The sequence below is a fragment of a genome, unplaced genomic scaffold, assembly GCF_019419815.1.
Source record: "Pyrus x bretschneideri cultivar Hongxiangsu unplaced genomic scaffold, Pyrus_bretschneideri_v1 Contig63, whole genome shotgun sequence".
NCBI lineage: Eukaryota > Viridiplantae > Streptophyta > Magnoliopsida > Rosales > Rosaceae > Pyrus > Pyrus x bretschneideri.
The window spans coordinates 1,888,649-1,914,805 of NW_025999802.1; the positions used below are offsets into that span (position 1 = coordinate 1,888,649).

At 37.6% G+C, this 26,157-nt stretch overlaps 2 protein-coding genes, 1 long non-coding RNA gene and 1 pseudogene across 4 annotated transcripts; 2 read left to right on the forward strand and 2 right to left on the reverse strand.

Moving 5' to 3' along the window:
• The first annotated feature begins 98 nt into the window (after nt 1-98).
• On the forward strand, nt 99-6,251 carry LOC125471943 (annotated as a pseudogene).
• A 2,138-nt stretch (nt 6,252-8,389) lies between these two features.
• Nucleotides 8,390-9,352, reverse strand: LOC125472058. Its single transcript, XR_007254036.1, has 3 exons — nt 8,951-9,352; nt 8,773-8,826; nt 8,390-8,446 (listed from the first exon to the last, which is right to left on the reverse strand). It is a non-coding gene; the product is annotated as an uncharacterized LOC125472058 (long non-coding RNA).
• Nucleotides 9,353-9,383: 31 nt separating this feature from the next.
• Nucleotides 9,384-19,343, forward strand: LOC103947060 (cytochrome P450 CYP749A22). Of its 2 annotated transcripts, none has more exons than XM_048573107.1 (5): nt 9,384-9,765; nt 12,536-12,759; nt 12,875-13,107; nt 18,255-18,627; nt 18,740-19,343. In XM_048573107.1, exons 1-5 carry the CDS (start codon nt 9,399-9,401, stop codon nt 19,166-19,168), a joined length of 1,626 nt encoding a protein of 541 aa, XP_048429064.1. In that variant the 5' UTR covers nt 9,384-9,398; the 3' UTR covers nt 19,169-19,343. The 2 variants fall into 2 exon arrangements, with proteins under 2 accessions (XP_048429064.1, XP_018502949.2); XM_018647433.2 differs by lacking the exon at nt 9,384-9,765 and adding an exon at nt 11,966-12,422.
• An 80-nt stretch (nt 19,344-19,423) lies between these two features.
• On the reverse strand, nt 19,424-25,418 carry LOC103947059 (vacuolar-sorting protein BRO1). Its single transcript, XM_009357902.3, has 8 exons — nt 24,744-25,418; nt 23,344-24,294; nt 22,810-22,899; nt 22,279-22,347; nt 21,989-22,129; nt 21,247-21,295; nt 20,454-20,557; nt 19,424-20,270 (listed from the first exon to the last, which is right to left on the reverse strand). Exons 1-8 carry the CDS (start codon nt 25,416-25,418, stop codon nt 19,704-19,706), a joined length of 2,646 nt encoding a protein of 881 aa, XP_009356177.2. The 3' UTR covers nt 19,424-19,703.
• Between the last annotated feature and the right edge of the window lie 739 nt (nt 25,419-26,157).

A 26,157-nucleotide genomic window follows, 5' to 3' on the forward strand; every position in this document is an offset into this window, starting at 1 on the left:
GTTCTTATTAGGCACACTTTTGAAGTTTAAAAATGAAATTGGAATGAAAAAAAGTCAAGGGGCGAAAATAAAAAAAAGAAAGAAAATGCGCGTTTGGGATGAAAATTAAAAGTTGGGAAAAGGAGGCGAAGGAGCATGTGTTTCAAACCTTTGTTGTCTTCCGGTTTCCGTCTCCTGTTTGTCATGTGAATTTTCGCTGTGAATTGCGTGTGGGACCCAATTATGACCTTCCGAATTCCAGCTATGGTGGTGATTCACCGGACTCGCTCCGCCCGACTGTTTACTAGAAGCTTTCGGGAAAATTCGAAGTCAATTTTTTATGGATGTCGTTTTCGTGGGTTGCTTCTGGGCCCACCCCAACTGGAGTTGTTCAACGCGGACCAAGGACCCAGTTTATCACCCTGATCATTGGAAACGACAGAGTCTAATGCGTCGTCCATTTGTCCGGTAGAGGATTCTTCCTAGATTCTTTTTGTAGGAATCTTAGAGATCTTTACATTTTAATCTTTCATGATACATTGCGTGGTCAATTTTCGTTAGATATTATTTATTTTTAATTTTAAATAAAAAAAGAAATAATTTTTGACCGCACGATACACGATGAATAACTAAAATGTGAAAATTCCTAATATTTTTACAATTTAAATCCGGATTGGATCCAAATCTCATTGGTCCACTCTTTTGTCCTTTGGAGATTTATTTACTCGTTTTTCATTTTTTACGTGAAGAAATTGCCTATTAATTTCTTCCAAATTACATTGTTTAAGTTACTTCTTGATGATGGATTTCATGCATGGATGAAAAAAAGTTTAAATTTTCCTTTGTGATCCTAAGTACTGGTTTGACACTGAGGTGCTTTTATAAAAAGTGGGTATAAAAAAAAGCTGATCTCAAAAAGGTGTTTGGTAAACATTTAAAAACAACTTATTTTCACAATTTTGTATGAAAAAAGCTGATAACGTGAAACAGTAAAAATGAGCTTATTCTCACAGCACAACAGAAATAGTTTTTTTTTTTTCAAAGCACAGCAATACCAAACCAAGCAAGGAAATGATTTCCACATATTTTGTATGTGTGTGTTTTTTTTTTTTACACCCTCGTGTTTAATTATGCATATTATTTCTGTTTGATTTATTTAATCAGACGACTATAAAGAAAGATGAGTGAATAAAAAGCTAAAACATGCGGTGTGAAAATAAGACCATTTCGAGTATATAGTTAAAGGAGGGGAGCTTCAATTATGTAATAAATTTATAACTCAAATGATTAAGAACATTTATCTTTTTACAGAGCTCTTGGGTTAAATTCCCCCCTTCCTATTATAACTTGTGTTAAAACATCAAATACCATATTATTAGTATCAAATACCATATTATTAGTATATGCATACAGTTGGAATGTCCGGGGCGTTCACATTGCTGACAATATTATTTGTCGGTGGGTTTCACACACACCACGCCCAACACGGTTGAGAAGGTGTTGATCATACAGTATTCGGGTAATACGAATAAGCAAGGTGTCACTTCTTAATCAACGTCCGACACCCTATCCTAATCCCATCCCTAATAATAATCAATCCAATCGATCCCCCACCAATTCTCTCTCTATTTACTAACTTTTATAGTGGATTTTCAACTGAAAATTTAGTGAGTGAACTATGTTTAACCAACCAAACCAATCAATCAATCACGATAAGTGGTCTAATGACAAAGTGCGAACAACAGTTATCTAAAAGATAAAACAGAAGGTCCTGAGTTCGAAACTTTATAAGTTGTGAATCTGTTTGATCGTGATCATGAGTAGAGTGAAATTCCTAACTAATCTCATTCGGATCCGGAAAATGTGGACAACCGCCGTTCTTCTCCAGTTGTCCTCCTAACAAAAACCCCCAACCAATCATGCGTACGGTACGCTAGCTACTAGTACTTAGTATTAATTTGGTAGCATGTCCTCGTCAAATTTACGTTTGAACTTTAATATGTATTTATAATATTGCGGTTTGCATATGTTGTTTTGTATTTAATTGATTAATATAAAAAATAACAGATAATTATACTAAATTTAATTACTTTTAGTGCGTATGACTTGAAAAATGTCTCTCTTATTTGGCTTGAAGAAGTGACTTCTATTTTATCTGGAGATTTAATATGTTAATATGGTAATATGATTTGAGATATATAAAATGAATTAGATTGACCCGAACATGAATTAGAATGGACCAATAACGTTATATTATGGGCATGACTAGGAGTCGAACCGTGAAAATTTCTCAAAATTATAAGATTGTGTTGAACCATCACTAGAGTTTGTAATTAGTTTACTCATTATCAAGGGCTACGATCAAACAAGAGAGAGGGTGATGTTGACTAGAGTTTTCAAATTAAGGCAATCTCCAATCGGTCCGGTCAAAGGGTTATAGGGTTAAAAGTAGTTCAGAATGACACGAAAATTGTCTCTAACCGAGAGCTAGGTCAAAGGGCTTGTGGGCCCCACTGGGCCAAAACCCCTAAATCAGGCTAGCAGGCTGGCCATTTCCAGCCAGCCCTCTAGTGCCAGAATGTCAAGCTTGACATTTTGTCAGCCCTTCAGTACTAGAATGTTAAGCTTGACATGTTGCCAACCCTCTTTGAATGCCAACGGTTACTTAACGTCCTGCTGCCGTGAGGTTACCGTTGGAATTTGAAAAAAAAAAAATTGGACGAATTTAAAAAAAAAAATCTAATTTTTTTTCCTATAAATACCTAAGTCATTCCTATACCATTTCTCACATATTTTTCACTTTAGGGTTATTCACTTTAGCAATATGTGTCACTCCAAATCCTATCCGAAAAATTACTGAGATTACATAAAGATAAGAAATCTGGAGAGTTACTCACGTTAGCGACACATGTCACTTGAAATCCTATCCAAAAAATTATTGAGATTACATAAAGGTAAGAAATCCGAATGCTTATTCATTTGGCGATAAGTGACACTCAAAATATGTCAGAAAACCTTATTTTAATATGGTAGTTTAATTTAATTAACCATATTAATTCAATTAAAATAATAAATTATGTTTGACCTATGACTCTTTGGCCTTTTTGGTTGGAGATTGTTTTTTAGTCAAACAACTATGTTTGGCCTATGACCCTTTAGCTCCCTCGGTTGGAGATGATATAAAATACGATCTGACATTGTTCATTAAAATATAATTTATTGCAGTACTATAAGGTTAAAGGGAACCCTTTGACCCTGATTTGATTAGAGATGACCTAAGTGGTCTAATTCGAGATTCCTTGCCAGCCCGCAATGCCTTGGATATGATCTTTAAGCATGCTCAGATGGATGGAAGAATCCCAAAACAAAAACTCATTGGGCTTTGAACAAATCGTATTGCCCTCCTTCTCGCACTGAATCGATTCTTCCTCACTCAGATCAATCAGTTAATTAGCATGTTTGTTCTTAATATAATATCAGTGAGCGCTTGAGCGGTACTATACGTATGTGAAAGATTCCAGACTAAGGTGTAGGAGTGGCTCGAAATTACTAAACAATGTCATAGACTGCATCATAAACAACGAAAGCGTCGGGGTACTTAATAGGCATTCAAAAAGACTATTCTTACAATCTATTTATATCATATTTCTAATAAAGATAATACGCATATGCATTAGTGGGCTATGCCTCTAAATATAGCACTACTCTTTATAATAATAAGTTTTAATCCACAATTCATGTAGCGAATGTTCAAACTACTATGCCAATAAAAAATATTTGGGCTTTTCTAAAATAAAAAAATAAAAATAAAAAATCATATTTGGTCCACTTGAGGTAACATTGCAGCCCAACTTCGTAGACAGGGCTAGTTTATCAAAGTTGGCCCAGTTTATAGTGATACGACCTGGGTCACCGTTTTATTTTAAGCTTCAATTTTTTGGGCTGAAGAAACGACGAGCTTCGAACCCTTTTAATTTTTAAGAAAACTAACAAAAAGTTTAAAAAGACTTCAATTTTAAAGAAAATAAATAAATAAAGATGTAGTAATAACAGAGAAAGGTAAAAATTGTGGCTTCCTGTAGTTGAGCATGTCTGTAATGTTTTCAGTTCAGTTCCTGAAATAGATTAAACAACGGTGCAGGTTAAGTTGAATCCGTCTCTTGCAGATGCGTGGCTATGTTTAGGTAACTGCATTTGGAAGAAGGGAGATCTATCTTCAGCCAAGAACTGCTTACTCTTGCACTAAGCAAGGTTATTCTTGATTACATTTTTGTGGTTTTATTCCAGTGACCTCCCGATTCATTGTACTGTAAGTTTTATGATTGATACGTATATTGTGTTTGGATGCAGGGTCCAAACAAGCAGATACTTTGTCAACTTTCGATGCTTGAAAGAAAAATGGCTCAAGGCAACTTTTTATCTCTCAACTTGTTTTGCCTGTTGTTTTTCATGATGTGTGCGTCATTATGCTTACCTAATTTTCATCATTTTTCTAGATGCCGACAATGAGGCAGAACTTGTTGATGAAAGCATTCAACATGCCAAGGAAGCCATAACTCTTGATGTCAAGTGTATAGCCTGTAACACTTAGTTCGCTTTGCCATTTGCCTTGGATGTTTGCTAGCGTGCTTCTGGTTGGCTTAGTTTGACTGCTAGATGATACGTTTGACTGGTATCTTGTACATGCATAAATATTTTCAACTGATTCCTTTAATCTCTCGTTTCATTTATTTGGCTTTTTTTTTTTTTTTTTTTTTTTTTTTTGGAGATCATTGCTTATTCTGTTTACCTGACATTATCTTACTTTATTGGCAGACGATCTTGGAAATGCATGTCTTACAAGTTTCTTTGTGACTGGAACTTGGGACCATTCGAAACTTCTGCAATCTTTGAAGGCATACCAAAATGCCGTAAGTGCGTAAAGTAATCTGTTTCCTGCTGATGGATCTTCTGTGGTTATGGGTGTCTCAACGATCATGTTTAGGGGAGCTATTCATTTATATATATATTGCATTTCTTGTACATATGGATCTTCTGCGGTTCGAAGATACTCTAATGTTTTATGTTGTGTATCAGGAAAAGGATGAAGAATGCAGTCCAATCCAGACCTATATTTTAACTGTGCTCTTGTAATCTCAGTTTTCCTTGTGTTTTGTCTGAAATCACTCATAAGTTTCTCAGTTTCTCAATGATGATTTGTCAGTCTTTGTTTTCTATAAATCAGCGTTTATATAGGTTAAGATGGAGTCGTGCTAATACAAGTGGAGAGAACAGGAAACAGCAATGATAAATTGTATTCTATTTCTGTTTTTGTTAAGTATGTATGAAGTAACATAAGTTGCATGAGTCTTAGAAAGACATGCTGCCACCTGATTGCGTCCTTAGTACTGCTCAATGTCTCATGTTTTGCACAATTGTAAGATTGGGTTACTGGTTTCCGGTAAACAGATATCTAGAAAACTACGAAAGGGCCCTTTCTGGATTTGAAGCTGCCGCTTTAAAGGATCCTGATCTCAATGCCACACAGGAGGCTCAAAAGATTGTTAGCATTCTCGACAAACTAGATAATCTGTTAAGGGTAATGCATTTCTCGTTATAAATGTGGTATTTGGGTGCCTTCAATGTTGAGATTAAGTTGGAAACTGGGGACTAAGCACACTTAAATAATCTGTTAGGGATATTCTACAGCAAACAGTTTTTAGATCAACATGATATATGTCGGTTCTTGACCTTATAATTTCTGTTTTACTGGGGCATGCTAGATCTAAACGATTTTTGTCATTAGCATCATCTCTGGCTGCTGTAAACTGTACGCTTCATTACTCTTTCATGTATTTTGGTTTATTGTGATCTGTATTTTTCAGTGAGCCTGGCTCATTGCCCTTTCTTTCCCACGGGATTATACTGATTTTCTTTGTTTGCATCTTCTATTAGTGAACTCCTCATATCGAAGAGCTACTGTAGATATTCTACAATGTTGGTCCACTGTAAGTCCTCTCGAAGCACCTTTCTTTTACATCTTCTGTCGCTAATATGTAGATCTAAGTCGTCGTGAAGTTTGAAGAAGTGACTGATTATATGAACTTGCTCGTGTGATAGACTCTGCTGGGTGTTGAGTGCATTTGAATTGTCAGTGCTTTTGCTTTGTTCTTGACTATTTTATCCTTTCATCTCCTTCGTTAGGTACTACTTGGCATTCGATTCAAATCAAATATGCTTCGTCGTGTCAGTTTATGGCATTCAATATGATTCCGCAAGACTTAGCAGCGTAAGAATAAAATGAGAAACAGAAACCACATACTTTCTTACATCCCAAATACGGATTGGTTTGACCTTCATTTGTATTGAGCAAATATGTTATCGTCTCTCACCAATTCAAGTGATTAAGGGTCAAACTGTACCTTGTTCTCACAGATCAAAGAAGGAGATCAGCTAACAATACTGGAACCTTTTCATCGGCATTTCAAGTTTTATTGGACAGAAAAGGTACTCGCTTCACATAATTTAGACATTCTTTATTTTCGTTAGTTATAATATAAGAGTTGTTAATTAGAATACTTCAGATAATCTTATTCTTGGAATGTAACAATTATTTACTCTATTTATCGATGAATATAACGATCTTTTATTAATTTTGTTTTCCGGTTCCCATGTTATCGGCAGTTGTACGAGTTCAAATCATTACGTGTGGATTTCATAGAACAGTTGCTTGTGAACGGAAAGGCCCTTACTCCTCTCACCAAGCCGTGCGTACCTCAATTTATGCACAGCATAAACCATGAATGTATGTACTGGTTTCGAGTGAAATATTTGCAAGTAGTATACTTTTGCTTAGGTTTTGTTTGTCTGCCCTTGAGTTTTTATGTTGTATTCTTTGTGAACGGAATAGGGAATGAAGAAGGGAAAGGTAAAATGCCATCAGTGCAGAGAACAGAAAATTACTACATTTTAATGGATTTTTCTTTTGGCCCTATATTTGGATGGAGACTTTTTTTTTTTTTTTTTGGGTCAAAGATGAATATTTATTAAAACGAAGTCCAAACGGACGAATTACACCTTACAAAACCGCAGAATGAACCAGCACACATAAAAAAGACGTCACTTATGCAAATAAAACATGAGTAATGGTTCTTTACTGTTACAATTACAAAATAGTACCTAAATGAAAAATCATAAACGGTTTTTAACTCTAAAGGTAAAGTCCTCCACATAAGCCCAAACAAAAGAGGCTCAAAAGTGGCTAATAGAGAAAACCTTAACGGGCTGTTTGGTGGACTGGTTGAGATATGTTATGACCAATTAAAAGAGACTGAAGTTTAGTATGTTGTTTGTTGTGTCAAAATGTGAGGCAAACCGGATGAATTATGAATCTACAATAGAGTAAGTTATTTAATGTATCCATAAAAAAAGATTACAAGTCCTGCCTAATCAATTCCTGCCAATCCAATTATATCCTAAGGCCAATCTTATCTAAGCCACCAAAAGGGTAATAGAAGCGTGGGTAATAGATGACCAGTTGCATCTACCCAAAAACCAGAAGTGACCGACAACCCACACTGCCAATTCCGCGCCAAAAGATAACACTTGTACATTCCTACACCTTCAAAAGCCCCAAGTAATAAACAAAGGTAAACCACAAACAAACACCATCACAACTTGTTCGTATAGAAAATTCACCTTGTTCATATAGAAAATTTTATAAATTATATGACGTGGTTGTATTACTTAAGTTTTGAAAAACGTGTTTATTTCTTATAATTTAAAATTTTGATCGAAAAAATTAATCTGCATAACATTATTTTTTATCAAAAGATTATAGTTTCACGGCAGTAGTGAAACCACAAAGACACAAGAAGGTGCGGCTATATTATATGCTTATCATGAAGTCAGAGACTAATAACCCATTGCATTTAAGTCTCTGTAACACCAAACTATTTAAAAAGCACTGCCAGCTTCTTTGGTCTATCTTCTTAACTTGCAAGCACAAAACTTCTTATAAACCATTAAATTTTAGACCGTAGATGACCGAAAATGAATTTGAAAATCGCTACTTTATTAAATTTTACATACAATTAATAATATAGATTGTAGATTTACACTCGTTGTTCTTTCCTAAATTTCTATTCTCAGTTTCTTATTTATTATTAATTCATAAAAAATAAAAAATAAAAACAATTTCATTTTTAAAATGAAAATAAGGCGGAGAATGCAGTAAATAACATATTCACTGGGGTATGAAAACTAAAATCATATAAGTTACTCAATGCATCAACAAATATAGTAAATCTAATTATCCATGAGTTCCAAAAAAACTGAAGCCTGTAATAATGCTGAAAAGCATACTATGTATTTAATCAGATCACAAACAAGCCCATGATATCTCACAATATCATGAGGGCATAAACACATATAATTATCAAGAACACATAACTATTAACCCACTCCTCCACCGCTTGACCCCCTTGATCTGCAAAACCAAATAAAAAAATTCAACCAAAAAGAACTAATTTAACAAAGCAAATACAGTATACAAAAACAGATATTCAATTTAGCTTCATTTAGATTAAAATTATAATTAAAATTACAACAAGCACGAATAAAGGAAGGAGAAATTCTGGGATGGTCATTATAGCAGTTCCTTCTGATCTTAAGACCGGAATTTATCTAACGCATAACAAGATTCGATTCGCGCTAAAAAAAAAGACTAAAATGGCTGTACAGTGCCGGAGCCTATTCTCAGGAAGTCTATTCAAACAACCAAAAGGATATAAATAAAAATATTCAAGAACCAACCTTTTTCAAAGATCACTGGTTCTAGCGTTCAAACCAAAAAACTGAGACGGTTACCTAAATTAAATGAAAATTAAAATATAATTAATTTACTCTTAACCATGGTTTTTTTGAAGAATCAGAAAAACCTAAAAATATCCCAAACAATCCCAAATTTTGAAACTGCTTTAAGCCAACTTACCATGAAATTACAGTCGCTTGAGAAATCTTCTTCAAATCAGGACGGAACAGGCATCGCAGACTGCGCTTCTTGGAAATCAGTAAAAAAACTGGAATCAGCGCAAAAGCTCCAGGGATGTTATTTTTGGGTGAGTCTGGTGGTGTTTGGAGGTGATAAGGTGGTTCTCGGTTTTGCCGAGAGGGAGAAGGAGAGTTGCAGTGGGGGGACAGATGGGAGAGGCAAAGAGTAGAGAGGGATGAGAGAGAGTGACAGTGTTGGGAGACGGGGGAGTCCGAGTGGGGTAGAGAGAAGTGAGGGTTGAGTGAATGAGTGGGGGTGTAATGGTGAGTCAGATGGATTGGATGGGTGACAGAAACCAAAGGAAAATTCCAGAGATCCAGCTGGTGAACAGTGTTCGCTCTCACAGGATGAAGAGTGGTTTTCTGCTGAGCTTTAGTATATAGATAATATGCCAACGAAGTGCAGGAAAGTTAAAGAGCTCTCGGACGGTCGAGAATCTGTAGCCAAGGAGAAAATGATGAGCTGGTTAAGAAAGCCAGAAATCACTTCACCAATTAGGTTTCTGTGTCTGTTGAGTAGTCTGTTCGTTCTCGTAGCTCTCATCAAGCTTTTTCACAAAATATGGTGGGTTCCGACTCGCATACAGAAGCTGATGGCTTTGCAGGGGATCAAGGGTCCTTCTTACAGACTTGTTCATGGAAACACCAAAGAAATCTCCAGCATGAAACAAGAATCTATGAGCAGGCCCAAGAGTTTCTCACATGACGTAGTTTCTCAAGTTCACCCTCACATTCACTCCTGGACCAAGACATATGATAACAAATTAATTACTCTAGATACTATTAATTAAAGGGCTAATTACACTTAGATCCCCGTGGTTCAGTACCATAACAGGATCAAACGGTTAATTTTTGCATGCAACGTGCAGGGAACGTTTTTCTTCAATGGTATGGTTCCCAAGCTCAGTTGATTTGGTAATATCTCCAAACCCAATTCTCAGTTTTTAGGTTATTTTCACATCAATTAATTTTGCCTGTAATGTTAGGGCATGATATTTTAGGGAATTTTTTGCGCACAATTTTGTTGGGTGAAATAAGTAGATGTGGGTCTTCAACAAGTTATTTTTATGTATTATAGTTTATTATTTCACAACTAAAATTTTTCAATATTAATGGTAAAGCTTAATTTCAGATTGCATGTCTGAAAGTTTAGCCTTTTGTTTAGAATTTGAATTGCGTGTCTCAAAATTTATAGTATTTTCTTTAATTGCCAACTTAAAGCTCAAAGAAAGAGGTAGCAGTCTAATTCAAGTTCAAATATGAGTTCATATCTGAGTTGAAATCCTATTTTTGAGCCCTTTGTTTCGTCGGTAATCCGGTAAAGCTCAAATATTTTGAACATGTTTAATTTTAGATTAGTCTCTTCATCTACACACATACAAAGAACAAATATTCACTGGTCATTTACAATGACAATTCAATGGTTATGAATTAGTGTAATTCATGGATATAATGGATATATTGATAAGGGGATATATTGATGCAGAAATTGTTTCTCTATAACACATTGTGAGTCAAGGAATCTCTTTCTTTTGAGCTGGCTATGTCGGAGGATATTTTTACTAACTTGGTACGCTATATCACATACTCTTTTACGTGCCCTTTTGTATTTGTGTTTGGAAAATATATAATATTTGTCGGTGTATTTTGTATATAGTTGAGTCACATGAAGTTCAAGATTCCAGTTAGTATATCACTTGACGTGTACCATCATCTAATCTTTGGCATATATAATCCATGTGGTTGCTTAACAAAATCTGTTCGAATAATCTCCATTCAATGACTTCTGTGTTTGTGACCTTTTACTCAAATTTTATATATTTTCTCCTTTCTAATTTGTGTTTTTGCTTTGTCAGAAGATTATTTTTGTATAAAATATAAATCTTAGAAACATTCTACCCATTGTTTGGTTTCTTTGACGAATTTTGTAGTGTTAGTTCTACACCATTTCAGTTTGGCTTTGATTGGATAAATAATAGCATTGTTTATGCTAATTTGCCAATTTCCACAGGACGGATTCTGGGCCTTTTATTCAGGGTTTTGAAGATGTTAGGGACTTCACTGTGAAAGAAATTGAAGACTTAGGGTCTAAATATATTTTTACATGTAAATATATATCTAAAACTATCTACATCGATCATACGATTGCTAAACCCCGCATCGCGCAGGCAACCTTTCTAGTATATTCCTAAAAGCCAGCGGCACAATCCCTGAGAACCATCAACCAAGTATCCTCTTTCCACTAGGAAGCTAAGTAATAATAAATATATTAAAACATAAAGTTCTAATTAAGTTAGGATCAATCGTACAGAAATTGTCCAGTCACGTTTTAACCTCAAATCTCCTCCAAGTCCGGTCCAGGATAGCTTGTTTGAAAGATAAGAACGTTCTGAACACATATCCAGAAGGCCACGGACTCATCCGAGGTCATCTTGGGCTCCAAAAACGCAATTTAAGCCCAAAACATAATTATTTCAGCACTGCGCATTGCTCATTTATTTTAATGTCAGAAAATCACTGCTCGGTGAAAAAATCTGATATTTTGATAGGATCAAGCCAAGTGACTTACGAATGTCCTCCAACTGGAATTACTCCAAAATTCGTCTATTTGACCATGTCTTGTTTCAGAAGAAGTTGAAAGTCCTGTATTGAAAATACAATTCAAAGTATCAAAATTCTTCTAAAATAATAACCAAAATATACGAAAAATAAGGTTAAATATATAATATAAAATTCACTCATCAGTGTTGGAGGTGATACGGTGGTGGTTCTCGGTTTTGCCGAGAGGGAGAAGGAGAGTTGCAGAGTGGGGACAGATGGGAGAGGCAGAGAGTAGAGAGAGAGTGACAGTGTTGGGAGATGGGGGAGTCCGAGTGGGGTAGAGACAAGTGAGGGTCGAGTGAATTAGTGGGGGTGTAATGGCGAGTCAGATGGATTGGATGGGTGTCAGAAACCAAAGGAAAATTCCAGAGATCCAGCTGGTGAACACTGCTCGCTCTCACAGGATGAAGAGTGGTTTTCTGCTGAGCTTTAGTATATAGATAATATGCCAACGAAGTGCAGGAAAGTTAAAGAGCTCTCGGACGGTCGGGAATCTGTAGCCAAGGAGAAAATGATGAGCTGGTTAAGAAAGCCAGAAATCACTTCACCAATTAGGTTTCTGTGTCTGTTGAGTAGTCTGTTCGTTCTCGTAGCTCTCATCAAGCTTTTTCACAAAATATGGTGGATTCCGACTCGCATACAGAAGCTGATGGCTTTGCAGGGGATCAAGGGTCCTTCTTACAGACTTGTTCATGGAAACACCAAAGAAATCTCCAGCATGAAACAAGAATCTATGAGCAGGCCCAAGAGTTTCTCACATGACGTAGTTTCTCAAGTTCACCCTCACATTCCCTCCTGGACCAAGACATATGGTAACAAATTAGTTACTCTAGATACTATTAATTAAAGGGCTAATTACACTTAGATCCCCGTGGTTCAGTACCATAACAGGATCAAACGGTTAATTTTTGCATGCAACGTGCAGGGAACGTTTTTCTTCAATGGTATGGTTCCCAAGCTCAGTTGATTGTAAAGGAACCTGAGTTATGCAAAGAGATACTGAATAACAGACATGGAGCTTTTGTAAAACAAAAGGCTCAAGGGATGATAAAGAGGCTGTCGGGAGATGGCCTCCCAAGATCAGAAGGTGCAAAATGGTTAAAAATGCGCAAGCTGGCCAACCAGACCTTCCATGGAGAGAGCCTAAAAGTAACTTCTTATAGAAACAGTTGTGTCTGAATATTTTTGAATGGCAAAAAACAAATTAAACATGCTATAAACTGAAAACTTTCTCAATCTTCATGATGTTATTGTGTTTTTTCAGAGTATGACTCCAGCAATAATAGCAAGTGCTGAGACGATGCTAGAGAAATGGAAAAGTCACGAAGGCAAAGAGATTGAGGTGTTTGAAGAATTTACGTTGCTGACATCAGAAGTAATTGCTAGGACTGCGTTTGGGAGCAACTACTTAGAAGGGAAGAATATTTTTGAGATGTTGAGGAAATTAGGCGACTTAATATCCATAAATCATCTCAAACTCCGGTTTCCTTGGATGAGGTTAATTTATACGTTTTTCCTTTTAACTGATTTACAAATTTCAGAAGCATTATTCTCTTGTATATATATGTATATTTATCATATACAGACAGTGTTAGAACTAGCTATAAATATGTTAGTATGTAAGTTGTTAAGCTGATTAGAACATATTACAAGGTTGTTATGTGTGTTATGTCTCAGCTCATAGGCTAAGCTATTGTGTAAAACTGTGATGTGTTTATTAAGTTTCATAGGGCTTATCATTTGACAAGTGTCTTGATCTTAAGATAGGTTGTAATGGTTGGTTGAGATTGAATTGAGGATATGTCTCTCTCTCTCTCTCCTATTAGTTATGTGACTCTTCGAGCTACACTGCTCAGTATGAAATTCAGAATGATAGTTGATACAGAAATGTGCTCTGTGTGTTTTCTCTCTCTCTGATTTCATCCTCAAAATCTTTCAGATTATTTGTCTCAAATCTTGTTAGACTTGGTTGTGTAGTTTTGTAGCTGGAATCTAACATGGCCTCAGAGCCGAGTTCGATCTAAAACTTCTGGGCGTTGTGGGTGAGCTCGGATTCACAACAAAAGCTTATTGCAGTGATTAGAGTGTCTAATATGGCAGGATCTGGAGGAGGAGACCTTCGGGCTCCAGTTTTCAATGGCGAGAATTTTGATTTCTGGCAAATCAAAATGAAGACCATCTTTCGCTCGTATGAGCTGTGGAATATGGTGGAGAGTGGGTACAGAGCTCCGGCGAAGGAAGAGGAACCCACAGAGGCGGAGAGAAAGCTGCTGCGTGAGAATGTTGTTAAGGATGCTAGAGCACTGGGTATTATTCAAGGTGCAGTTTCGGATCAAATTTTCCCGAGGATCGCAACTCAGGAAAGTGCGAAGGCTGCGTGGGACATTCTGAAACAAGAGTTCGTTGGTGATAAACAAGTAAGATCCGTGAAACTTCAAGGTCTTAGGCGAGATTTTGAATACACTCGCATGAATGATAGTGAATCTCTTTCTGTGTATATTGCTAAATTGTTTGATCTGATTAATCAAATGAAGAGCTATGGTGAGGATCTGAGTAATCAAAGAATTGTTCAGAAATTGTTAATCAATTTACCTAAGTCCTATGATAGTATTGCAGCTGTGATAGAGAATACTAAGGATTTAGACACCATAGATGCACAGGATGTTGTAGCTATTTTGAAGGGGTATGAACAAAGGTTGGATAGACATGGAGAGAGTAGTATGGAGAAAGCATTTGCTAGTTTGAAATTTGTTCCGAAGTCTAATAGGTTCACTGGTCAGCCAAACAGTAACAAATATCACAAGAATTTTAGGCCAAAAGAGAAACAATGGAGTAACAAGGGTGATTGGAAGGGTGGATTCACTGTGAAAAATGAGGCAAACAACACTGGGGATAAGTGTAAGTTCTGTGATAAACTTCATTATGGAGAGTGTTGGCTTAAAAAACAAAGTTAAGTGTCACAAGTGCAACAAAATTGGGCATATTGCAAGGTATTGTAATATGAACAAGGCTGTGCAGCATGTGAACTTTGCTAATCAGGTTGAAGAAACTGGAAATTTGTTTTATGCAAATCATTCTGGAGAAGTGAGGAAGATAAGTGATGAATGGTATATAGATAGCGGATGTAGTAACCATATGACATCCAGAGAAGACCTACTGGTTGATATTGACAGGAAAGTGAAAGCCAAAGTCCAAGTTGGCACTGGAGTTTTGGTTGAAGTTGAAGGGAAGGGAACACTGATCATTGAAACCATAAAGGATCGAAGATATATAAAAGAAGTGATGTTGGTACCTGGTCTTGCAGAAAATTTGTTAAGTGTAGGACAAATGACTGAGCATGGTTATTTTCTTTTATTTGGAGATTATAAAGTGGATGTGTTTGATGATCGATCCTTACAAAATCTGGTGGTCAGTGTGAAGCAGAAAGGAAATAGATGTTTTCCTTTAATTCTCAACACAAACAAGGAGCTTGCATTGAGAACAAATGTGCAGGAGTGTGTTAGAATTTGGCACAAGAGGTTTGGTCACTTAAATTTCAGAAGTCTCAAACTGTTACAGAGTCAAGAGATGGTTTTGGGGCTGCCTGAAATCCAAGACAGTGAAACTGTGTGTCAAAGTTGTGCACTGGGGAAAAATCACAGGGAACCATTCCCCAAAGAATCAATGTGGAGAGCAAAGAAACCACTTGAGCTAATACACTCAGATGTGTGTGGTCCCATGCAAACATCAAGTTTGAGTGGCAATCGATACTTCATTACATTTATAGATGACTATTCAAGAATGTGCTGGGTATATTTCTTGAGAAACAAATCTGAGGCTTTCTATGTGTTTAAGAAATTTAAAACCATGGTTGAGCTTCAAAGTGGATATCCTGTCAAGAAGCTAAGAACAGATAGAGGAGGAGAGTTCAATTCAAACAAGTTTGGAAAATTCTGTGAAGACTTGGGAATAGAAAGACAGCTCACAATTGCATACTCTCCACAGCAAAACGGAGTAGCAGAAAGGAAAAACAGGACAATTGTGGAGATGGCAAAGTGCATGATCTTTGAGAAAGAACTCCCATACAATCTCTGGTGTGAAGCAGTAAACACATCTGTGTATCTGTTAAACAGGAGTCCTACAAAAGCAGTGCAGAATACTACACCTTTTGAGAAATTTAGTGGAAGAAAACCTGGGGTTAAACACTTGAAAGTGTTTGGTTCAGTTTGCTATTCTCTTATTCCAGGGAATCTAAGACACAAATTAGAAGAAACAAGTGTTATGGGTGTGTTCATTGGATATGGTACCTGTGAAAAGGGGTATAGGGTACTGAATCCTTTAACTCAAAAGGTCTTGTTATCTAGGGATGTAATTTTTGATGAGAATGGTAGATGGGACTGGGAGAAACACAAAGTCAAGGAAGTTTGTATTCCTTTATCTGCAGTTGGATCTTCAGAGTTGGACAGAATTGATGAGTTGTCTGAATTTCATGAACAAGAAGGATCTGATGGATCTCAAGTTCAAGCTGGAAGTTCTCCAGTTGCTGCTATTGGTGAATCAAGTAACTCACTGGTCTCATCTCAGTATGACAATACTCCACTGAGATATAGGAACCTGAGTGAGATCTATGAGAGATGTCACTTATGTATTGTTGAACCTGAATCCTTTGATGAAGCTGCACAGGATGAAGCTTGGAAAAAGGCAATGAGGGATGAGATGAATATGATTGAGAAAAATCAGACATGGGAGTTGGTGAGAAGACCCTCAAATAAGCCTGTGATTGGGGTAAAATGGGTGTATAAAACAAAGCTGAATTTGGATGGAACAGTGCAAAAGAACAAAGCTAGACTTGTTGCAAAAGGCTATGCACAAAAGCCTGGAATTGATTTTAATGAGACTTTTGCACTTGTTGCAAGGTTAGACACTGTTAGAACTCTGATTGCACTGGCAGCAAAGAATAAATGGAAGTTATTTCAATTAGATGTGAAGTCAGCTTTTCTGAATGGAGTATTAGAAGAGGAAGTATATGTTGAACAGCCAGATGGATTTGTGGTGCAAGGAGAGGAAGAAAAGGTTTACAGATTACATAAAGCCTTGTATGGTCTAAAACAGGCACCTAGGGCCTGGTATGGTGAAATAGATTCATATCTTATGCTTTGTGGTTTTAAGAAAAGTATCAGTGAGGCAACTCTGTACACCAAGTACAAGGGAGACACAGATTTGATCATAGTATCCATCTATGTTGATGATATTATATATACTGGGAATTGTCAAGAATTAATGGATGTTTTCAAAGCTGAGATGATGCATAAGTATGAGATGACAGATCTTGGTCTTTTACACCACTTTCTTGGAATGGGAGTGATCCAAACTGAGGAGTGTATCTTCATTCATCAGAGGAATTATGCCATGTCTTTTCTGAAGAAATTCAGATTACAGAATTGTAAACCAGTGAGTACTCCTTTGGTTCCAAGTGACAAACTGAGAAAAGAAGATGGAAGTGGAAATGCAGATGAAGCTCAGTATAGACAGATTGTAGGTAGTCTGCTGTATCTCACAGCAATTAGACCTGATATAATGTATGATGCTTGTCTCTTAGCTCGGTTTATGCATTGTCCCACTAACAAGCAATATGGAACAGCAAAGAGAATATTGAGATATGTTCAAGGAACTCTTGACTTCGGTTTGGAAAAAAAAGAAAGGTGAAGGAACACTCTTAATGGGATACTGTGACAGTGACTGGAGTGGCTCAGAAGATGATATGAAAAGCACATCCGGGTATGCTTTTACTTTTGGAAATGGGATTTTCTCTTGGTCTTCGGTCAAGCAACAATGTGTTGCATTATCTACAGCTGAAGCAGAGTATATCAGTGCTTCTGAAGCAACAGCACAGGCTACTTGGTTGAGATTTGTTCTAGAGGATTTTGGTGAAATGCAAAATGTTGCAACACCAATGAATTGTGACAATACATCAGCCATAGCCATCACCAAGAATCTCATCTTTCATCAGAAAACCAAGCATATAAACAGAAGATATCACTTCATAAAGGAAGCATTGCAGCAAGGAGTAATTGATTTAATTTACTGTCCTACTAAGGAGCAACTAGCAGATATCTTTACAAAAGCATTGGCAAGGGAGCAGTTCACTTACTTGAGAAATCTTCTTGGGGTGAAATCAGTTCACAACTTAAAGGGGAGTGTTAGTATGTAAGTTGTTAAGCTGATTAAAACATATTATAAGGTTGTTATGTGTGTTATGTCTCAGCTCATAGGCTGAGCTATTGTGTAAAACTGTGATGTGTTTATTAAGTCTCATAGGGCTTATCATTTGACAAGTGTCTTGATCTTAAGATAGGTTGTAATGGTTGGTTGAGATTGAATTGAGGATATGTCTCTCTCTCTCTCTCCTATCAGTTATGTGACTCTTCGAGCTACACTGCTCAGTATGAAATACAGAATGATAGTTGATACAGAAATGTGCTCTGTGTGTTTTCTCTCTCTCTGATTTCATCCTCAAAATCTTTCAGATTATTTGTCTCAAATCTTGTTAGACTTGGTTGTGTAGTTTTGTAGCTGGAATCTAACAAAATATATATAATTAGCTTTAACTTTTGAATCTCTAATCAGAATATATCCATGATGGTTACTTAGAATCAATATTGCAGTAAGTTCTTCCCAACCCGCAATGATATCGAATCAGAGAAGCTTGAGAAAGGAATACGCCAGAGCATAATAGAGATCGTTGTTAAGCGAGAAGAACAGGCACGACTGACTGGAGAATTTGGGACTGATTTTCTAGGGTTACTTGTAAAGGCTCACCATGACACCGATGATAAGCTGAGGATTTCGGAGGATGAAGTGTTGGACGAGTGCAAAGCATTTTACCTTGCTGGAGAACTAACAACAAAAACTTTGCTCGCTTGGACTATTTTTCTTCTCGGACTTCATACAGATTGGCAAGACATAGCAAGGAGGGAGGTCCTTGAATTGTTCGGAAAACAAATTCCGAATCATGATGCTCTTGGCAAACTGAAAACTGTAAGATTAATGAATATTATATCATCGATGAATGAAATAATATGTCTCGTGATGCATGCTTAGCTTGTTGATATGTTTTAAGTTTTAATTTTGTGATATCGATTACATGCAGATGAGCATGATCATCAATGAGTCTCTGAGGTTATATCCACCTATTGCTCATATTATAAGGAACGTGGATAGGGACGTTAAGCTGGGAAAGCTCAAAGTTCCTGCTGGTGTTGAAGTTATCGTTCCAAATCTAGCACTTCATCATGACCCTGAATTATGGGGAGAAGATGTAGAGCTTTTCAAGCCAGACCGGTTCTCGGAAGGAGTTGCTAAAGCTACTAAGAATAACATAGCTGCGTTCTTACCTTTTGGAATGGGACCTCGAATTTGTGCAGGCATGGACTTGGCGACCACTCAAACAAAGATTGTTCTGTCGATGGTTCTGCAGCGCTACCACTTCACTCTTTCCCCGGGTTATGTGCACTCGCCCTGTGATAAGCTTGCAATTTGTCCACAACATGGAGTTCAAGTAATCCTACAACCACTGTGAAGCGTGATCAAACTATTAATGAGATGGAGACTACTCAGTTGCCAATAAATCTTACAACCGCGTGAAACACTTCTTGATTACGGACGGAATGTGGCTTCTCAATAATGTCTACGTGGCCGATTTACATAACTTTACGCTTATGATCAGAATAACAAGCTACACATCTTTAGTGCCATTTCATGCCAGGCAGCCAGCAAGAAGCCGTCGGACTCTTCAATCCGAGCCCCATAAAATTGAACTTATTACAAGACAACATGACAAAATCTGGTCCATAAATACTTCAAATACACGAATTCGTTATTTTCTGTACGTCTACATATATCAAAATATGCTCAAGATATACACTGAAAAAACAAAGTCTGAACGAGATGTGCCCTTCACCTAAGGCGTCAAGTAAAACAACCAGTCACCCCGAAATATTCCAGAGATATAGACTATACAATCTCAAACACTACATCTTCATTCTACCGGGAATTCATCCAAACGACAAAATTCACAACACTTTGTAATACAGCGAATAGTACCCAGGTCTACGCTATTGTTGCTTATAGTAGCCACCCTGTTGAGGAGGGCGGTATTGACCTGGAATGGTGTAAGGAGGTCGAGGGTGCGATCCAGGTTGTTGTGCATGGGCATTGTAGTATGGGCCACGCCACCCTGGATAAGCAGGTTGACCATAGTCATGGTTTGCAGGTGGCTGTTGCTGGGTCTGTGGAGGTGGGTATGGACTACCAGCTTGAGGAGGTGGGTATGGACTACCAGCTTGAGGAGGCGCGTATGGACTAATAGGTTGTGGTGGCACATGGTAAGGAGATGGCATCTGCTGCGTTGAGCTATAGTGGGGAGGGTGAGTATATCCAGCCATTGCTGGCTGCTCAGGAGGATGGTAGTATGGTGGGGTTTGAGGACGAGGATCTGTTGGCTGTTGTGAACTAGGTTGTCCCACAGAACGATAGTTGTTGTCGTACGCACCTGTGGTTTTCGTATCCTGGAAACTGAGGCCTGCCATTTTTTTGTGGACATCTTCAATCATTTCCTTGCACTGAATGTTTCTAGTCATCACAAAGTCATTGCACTGCTGCTTTACATTCGTTATTGCATCCTGTTGAAGACGGACAAAGCAATCAACCACCGGAACACGAAGTCATGGAAATAAGTTTCAAACACAACTAGGTGAAGATTGATAGCATGCTGTCACAGCAGACACCGGAAGAGATCCAACCATAACAAAGAAAATAGTGATCTCAAATAGCTATAAAGTAAAGTGCACATTATTCAAAATTACCTGAAGAGTAACATAGAACTTTAAGCCCTCATTTATGTTCTCCTTAATTTCGCGGAACTTTGCTATGGCAGCTTGAATCTGCTTGTAACATTTCTCACGAGATGCTGGAACAAAATGAGAAGGAAACAAACAGGAAAAAGATAAGAATACTCCACTTTAATTATGATATGCAAACAGATAGCATGACAGAAGCAAGGAAATAGATTCTATGTCGTAAGATAATCGGAGGACTTCCCTAAAACATATTCAATATATGACAATGAAAACAGCCAACAGAGAAAAAAGGCGCTTGAAATAATAGATTGTGAGATATCATCATGACGAGCAGAAGAGGTAAGAGCAAATAAAAACTTGAGAAACATCATTGAATAAGCATGTAAAACACCCATGTTACACATGGGTCAGAATAAGCAATATTCCAGATTGTTTGCAGGCATAAATCTGTCTTTTATCCAACGAAGTGATCAGGGGACAACGTTTCTAAATTGCCATATATTCATTTACTAGTTAACATGATAATCAGTTACGGGGTCAATAACATGTTGAGATCTCATTCTGGACATTTTAGATTACACCGTCTCTCGTCCCATGGTAAAGGAAACAATTTTTTCCAGATTGAGATATAAGTGAACTCCAAAAGGTAGACGTGCACCCTCACCCAACCCACAGGCCCAAGCATTTATCAAGGTCATCAAGGGTAGAATAATACAACCAATGAACATCTACGACTAAATAATGCATCAATAGGTGTTACCTTAAAGCATACAAACCATTTAAAGCATAAAAGACCTACCTTTATAATCTTCTAGATTGAAGATTGCAGCAAACTCATCATTTTGGGCCTGCAGATGACAAACACACATTTTGATCATGAGATATTTGAGAGCTTAAATCCATTTCCATTTATTTAGGAATATTATACAAGGAAAGGAATTTTCAAAACTCATAGAAAATACTACAGGATGAATCTACAAAACATGAAATGACAGACAGCTCCTTAGTAAGCAAATGATAATATGGCAAGTGGCAACTGACTTGATTTGACAAAGGCATTTCATTTCTTTTAACAAAAAAGAATAATAGGGTAGTACCAGTATAGCATATATTTTCTCATCAGACCTCTTCCAAGATGATGAAGAGAATTAAGCCACAGAGTACGCCACACCGCATATTATTTAACCTTATCCCTCTACCCACAATATATCCAATTTGGTCTTTGAAAGTTACCAATAAATAGAACAAAAATGTGCAAAACCAAAGGTGTTGATTCCATCAGAATGTTGTCTATTCAGTTATATCTTAAACCACAATATACTGACTTGCTCTTTGGTAAGTTAAAAATAAGTAGCGCAAAAATGTACAAAACCAAAGGTTTTGATACGACAAGAATATCGTCCAGTCAATCTAGTTGCATATTAAAATGATAGGTACTGCTCAATGTACGACATTACCAATTGCACACTCAAAATAGATGTGGGGAAAAAATGAAGAAATATGCATAAAGAAAGTCCAACAACAATAAAAAGGAAACAGACCTGGATTTGCTGCAATAATTGTTCTTGTGCCTCAATATTATGGGCAATGTCTTCACTTATAAGATCATACTTAGATATCTCCTTCCTGAAAAGATCCTCATAGGAGCCAGTTGATGTCATCAACTTAGGGAGTATATCATCCTGAGGCCACATAAAAATAATAAGCACACAAAGCACTAAACTAAAAAACGAAGGCATCATTAACAATTGACAAAGCTCATCATGAAGTGTTGCTTGAACAAAAAGATATTCTCAAAAAGTTGCATCCAACAATCAAATAATCAACACACCTTTCTTTTCATCTCTTTAAGCATGTCTTCAAGACCAGCTCGTTGAGCACCAAGGGTTTCCAGTTGCCTCTGCATTGAGCATAGACGGTTAAAAATGTAAAAGTAATAATACTAGCAATGACCAAACCACTCACGTTAGAAGTTTAGAAAAGAAGTTTGATCCTTTCTCCGGTACAATGCAACGGGAAAACTATGTATGAGTTTATATAAATATGTGCTTGTGTGTGGGTTTTTTTCTTTTTTTTTTGGAGGGGGGGGGAGCTTCATATGAGTAATCAAATTTACAAACACACACGAAACTAATATATAATAAAATTGATACAGCATTATGCCTACATTCAGATAAATATTAGATGAACCACTGCACAGTCATGGGATTATAATCGTAGACAAGTTTCACCACAATCAGACCTTAAGAAAAGAAAAGGCGCATCATAAGACATAAATCCATAAAAATACACAGGAATAACCATATGAGTTATTCATGTAACCCTTCTACAGATGATGCAAAAAGGGGGGTAAAAAAGTTACCAAGCTCTGCTTCAGGGCCCCCAAAATAGCATCTTCATTGGCATCCAAAGACATTATTGGCCTAGCCAGAGTTGGGAGGGCAGATTCAATCTGCGAGAAGAAAGAACATAAAACCATTTAGAAAGGTGTGACACCGACACACATGAGATAAATAACTCAAATATACTAAGCCTGATTAATTTATGAACTTTCAGAGAGAGGGAGAGGAGGAAGAGAATCAGGAGCATGTCAATATGAAAAACTAATAAGGAGCATGTCAATATGAAAAAATAAACATATTATAATGAGAGAAGAGAAGAATAAATCGATGAAATCAATTGTTGGTAAATTGGGATGTATTATTAACATCGGTTAAGAAACGAGGACAAATGAAAAACAAGGGCACTTCCGCCTATTGAATGGACAAAAGTTCCATATGCAATATAAATTTTATTAAAATGAACAATAATACAAAATTCAAAATGAAATAAATGAATTAAGAAGTATAAGAAGGCACTTGAGAAACATGAACAAGAAGAATTCCAAGAGAATTACCGGACGACGATCAAGGATTGACATGAGAGCTGAATGTTCTCTGACCGAGCGCTCAATCCGAGCATCACTATCTGCAGCTTGCTTCAAGTTCCCTGCAAACCTATTTAGCCTATCCTGTAAGCTCTTTGTCAAAGTACTTGACTGCGGCCTCGTCCACCGGGTTCCAAATTGGCTTCTAAACTGAGCATCTTCTCTGACCTCTTTCTGCAAGAGTTCCTCAATCTGTACCAGCATTTCCTGGTTTACCCTTTTCAAATCCTTAAGCTGCTGTAACTCAGCTTCCAAACCAGCAGGGCCTCCACATATCTGGACTGCCTCCACGTCTTCTTTAAGATCTGTAGGAAGAGTAAAATTCCCTTCCAATGCAAGAATAGACTCCGGAAGGTCCATTTCCTTGAGCCTTACTCTGGTCAGTTCACTGGCTTGTTGTAGCTTTTCTGCTTGTGTTCTGATAATGTCATCAACCATTTCAGTGTACCTGGAAAGAGCTTTTGCACTACTGTCTGGAACAAGACTAGCAAACATCTTCTCCTTGCTCGCATCCAGGACCTCACTCATTGCCAAAGGCTTCACCATGGAAAATGCTGGAAGAGGTGGTAAGGAATCAGGGGAAGGAACCCTCATGAGATAAACTCTATCATTCTCCTTTACAGCCCTCTCCAGGTTACGGTTCAAATGGACATCTAACTTACTAATTGCGTCCAGAATCTGTGCAGCAGCCCCCTTTGTGTTTTTCTTAGCCTCAGACAAAGCACTAATCCCACTCTTTAACCGTGCAATTTCTTCTGCAATCTCTTCTTTCTCATGGAGCTCTATACCATACCTATAGCAAGCTTCTGCATAAAAGAGAGCTGCCTTTAACTGCATGTGTGATATCCAGGCCCTGTCAAAATGCTGGTACAAGGGCGGAGCATTACATGTCGCTAAAGCTTCCTCGTAATACAGCCCAACCTGTAACCACATGCGTCTCAAATCAATTCACAACAAAACCAAGTGAGTCACTAAAACTGGTATGGAATCATTATTTCTCTACCATTTAGGATTCAAGGGAAACCCAAAAAACACAGTAGTCCAGAGGCAACTAAATGTGCAATTCCGTGAGTATTAATGTAGTCTTTGGTGCAATATAGTTTATATGGTATTTGTTGAAAGTCAGGAAAAATCCCCGACTTGCGAACAGAATACCGAAAGCAATCAGCTTCCCCACAGCCATATGATCCATTTCCTCTCTGCTACCACAACTTATAAAATAAATGAAAACAATTAACATTTTCATAGCAGAGTCACTTTACTCAAACACACCCACAGCCTCAATTTAATCAATCAAGCAATATGAAGTTCTAGCTACACTATTAACACCCAATATGTAATCAATCAAACAAGCAAAATACAACACTCACCTGCCTCGAGATCTTGGCACAAACACCTGGCGTGCTCCCTTTGGCAATAGTATTCTCAAAGACGCACTCTTGGGCCTGCGCCAGCATCAGCCTCTCCAGCATCCCAGCGCACTCCACCGACAAATCCACCGTCGTCGAGGTCCCAATCGACGCCTTGGTCGCCGCGTTGTCCCGCAGAAACGCGAACGCCCCAGCCGCGGCAATGAACGCGTGCGACGCCTGCCGGCGACCGTCGACGGTAGCGCGATCGTAGGAGAGCCCAATCTGACTGTGCACGGCGCCCAAATTGAACAAAACGGCAGCCTTTTCCAGGTGGATGTTCTGCTGGGAAGCCTTCTGCTTGTTCTTGAAGGCGTCGTGCCAGACGAAGGTGACGGTGTTGATGTGATCCTTGTCCGGCGAGATGGGGAAGCGGGTCTCGACGAGGCAGAGGGCTTTGAAGTAATTTTGAAGGAGGTCGCGGCGGGTGGTGAGCGACGGGTCGGGTTGGCGCTCGACGTCGGAGCGGAGCTGTTTGACGGTTTGGAGGTCGTCTTCTAGGTTCTGGGCTTCGCGCTCGGAGTAGTTGAAGGCTATGTAGTTGCGGAGAGGGCGGTAGAGGTCGATTTGGGTCGTCTTCTTCTCGAAGATGGCGAGCATGACGTTAGTAGCGGTGCCGGAGGCGGAAGACGCCATCTTTTGGGTTTTGGAATCGAATCGATGAATTCAAAGAAAAAATTGAAGACGAAGAAGAGAGAGAGTCGAGAGTTTTAACGAGTGAAATTGACCAAGTCGGTCTTTTTATTTTCCTTCCTCACAAAGCAAACGGGAAAATTAGAAATTTCCTTATTTTCTCGTTGGAATATATTTAAAATAAAATTTCAGCGTTTTACTCATAATAATATTTAAAATTAGCATAACTCTTAACTTTAATCTTTAAGATTTGAAATCGAAGTGGTTTATAACTTTGTCTATCGTCAATCATTTTGATCATTTAACAAAATTTTCACAGAATTACCAAAATAATTGATAGTAATAAACTCAGAACCATTTTCATTTGATTTTAAATCTTGACAACTAAAATAAAGAGTTATGCTAATATCAGATTTTAAAAATATTCTTAAAAAATTTTACCAAAATAAATATTTAATAAATTACGTTCCTTTTATTTCAGCAATTTAGATATTAAAATTAAATTTCATTTTATTTGCTGAAAAATATAGGAACAGACTTTCTCTAAAAAGAAAATTGGGGAGTTTTCCACAGTAAGAAAGAGGGGGCATTATAGTCCTTTCACCCGAGTAATTAAAGTGGGTGTGCCTTGTGCCGTGCTCCGTGTGCGTCCCTCTCTATCTATTTATACACCCACCAACCGACAGCCCCCAACGCTAAGACGTTTCTGCAAGGCCAAAAGTCAAGCCCTAGAGCTCTCTCT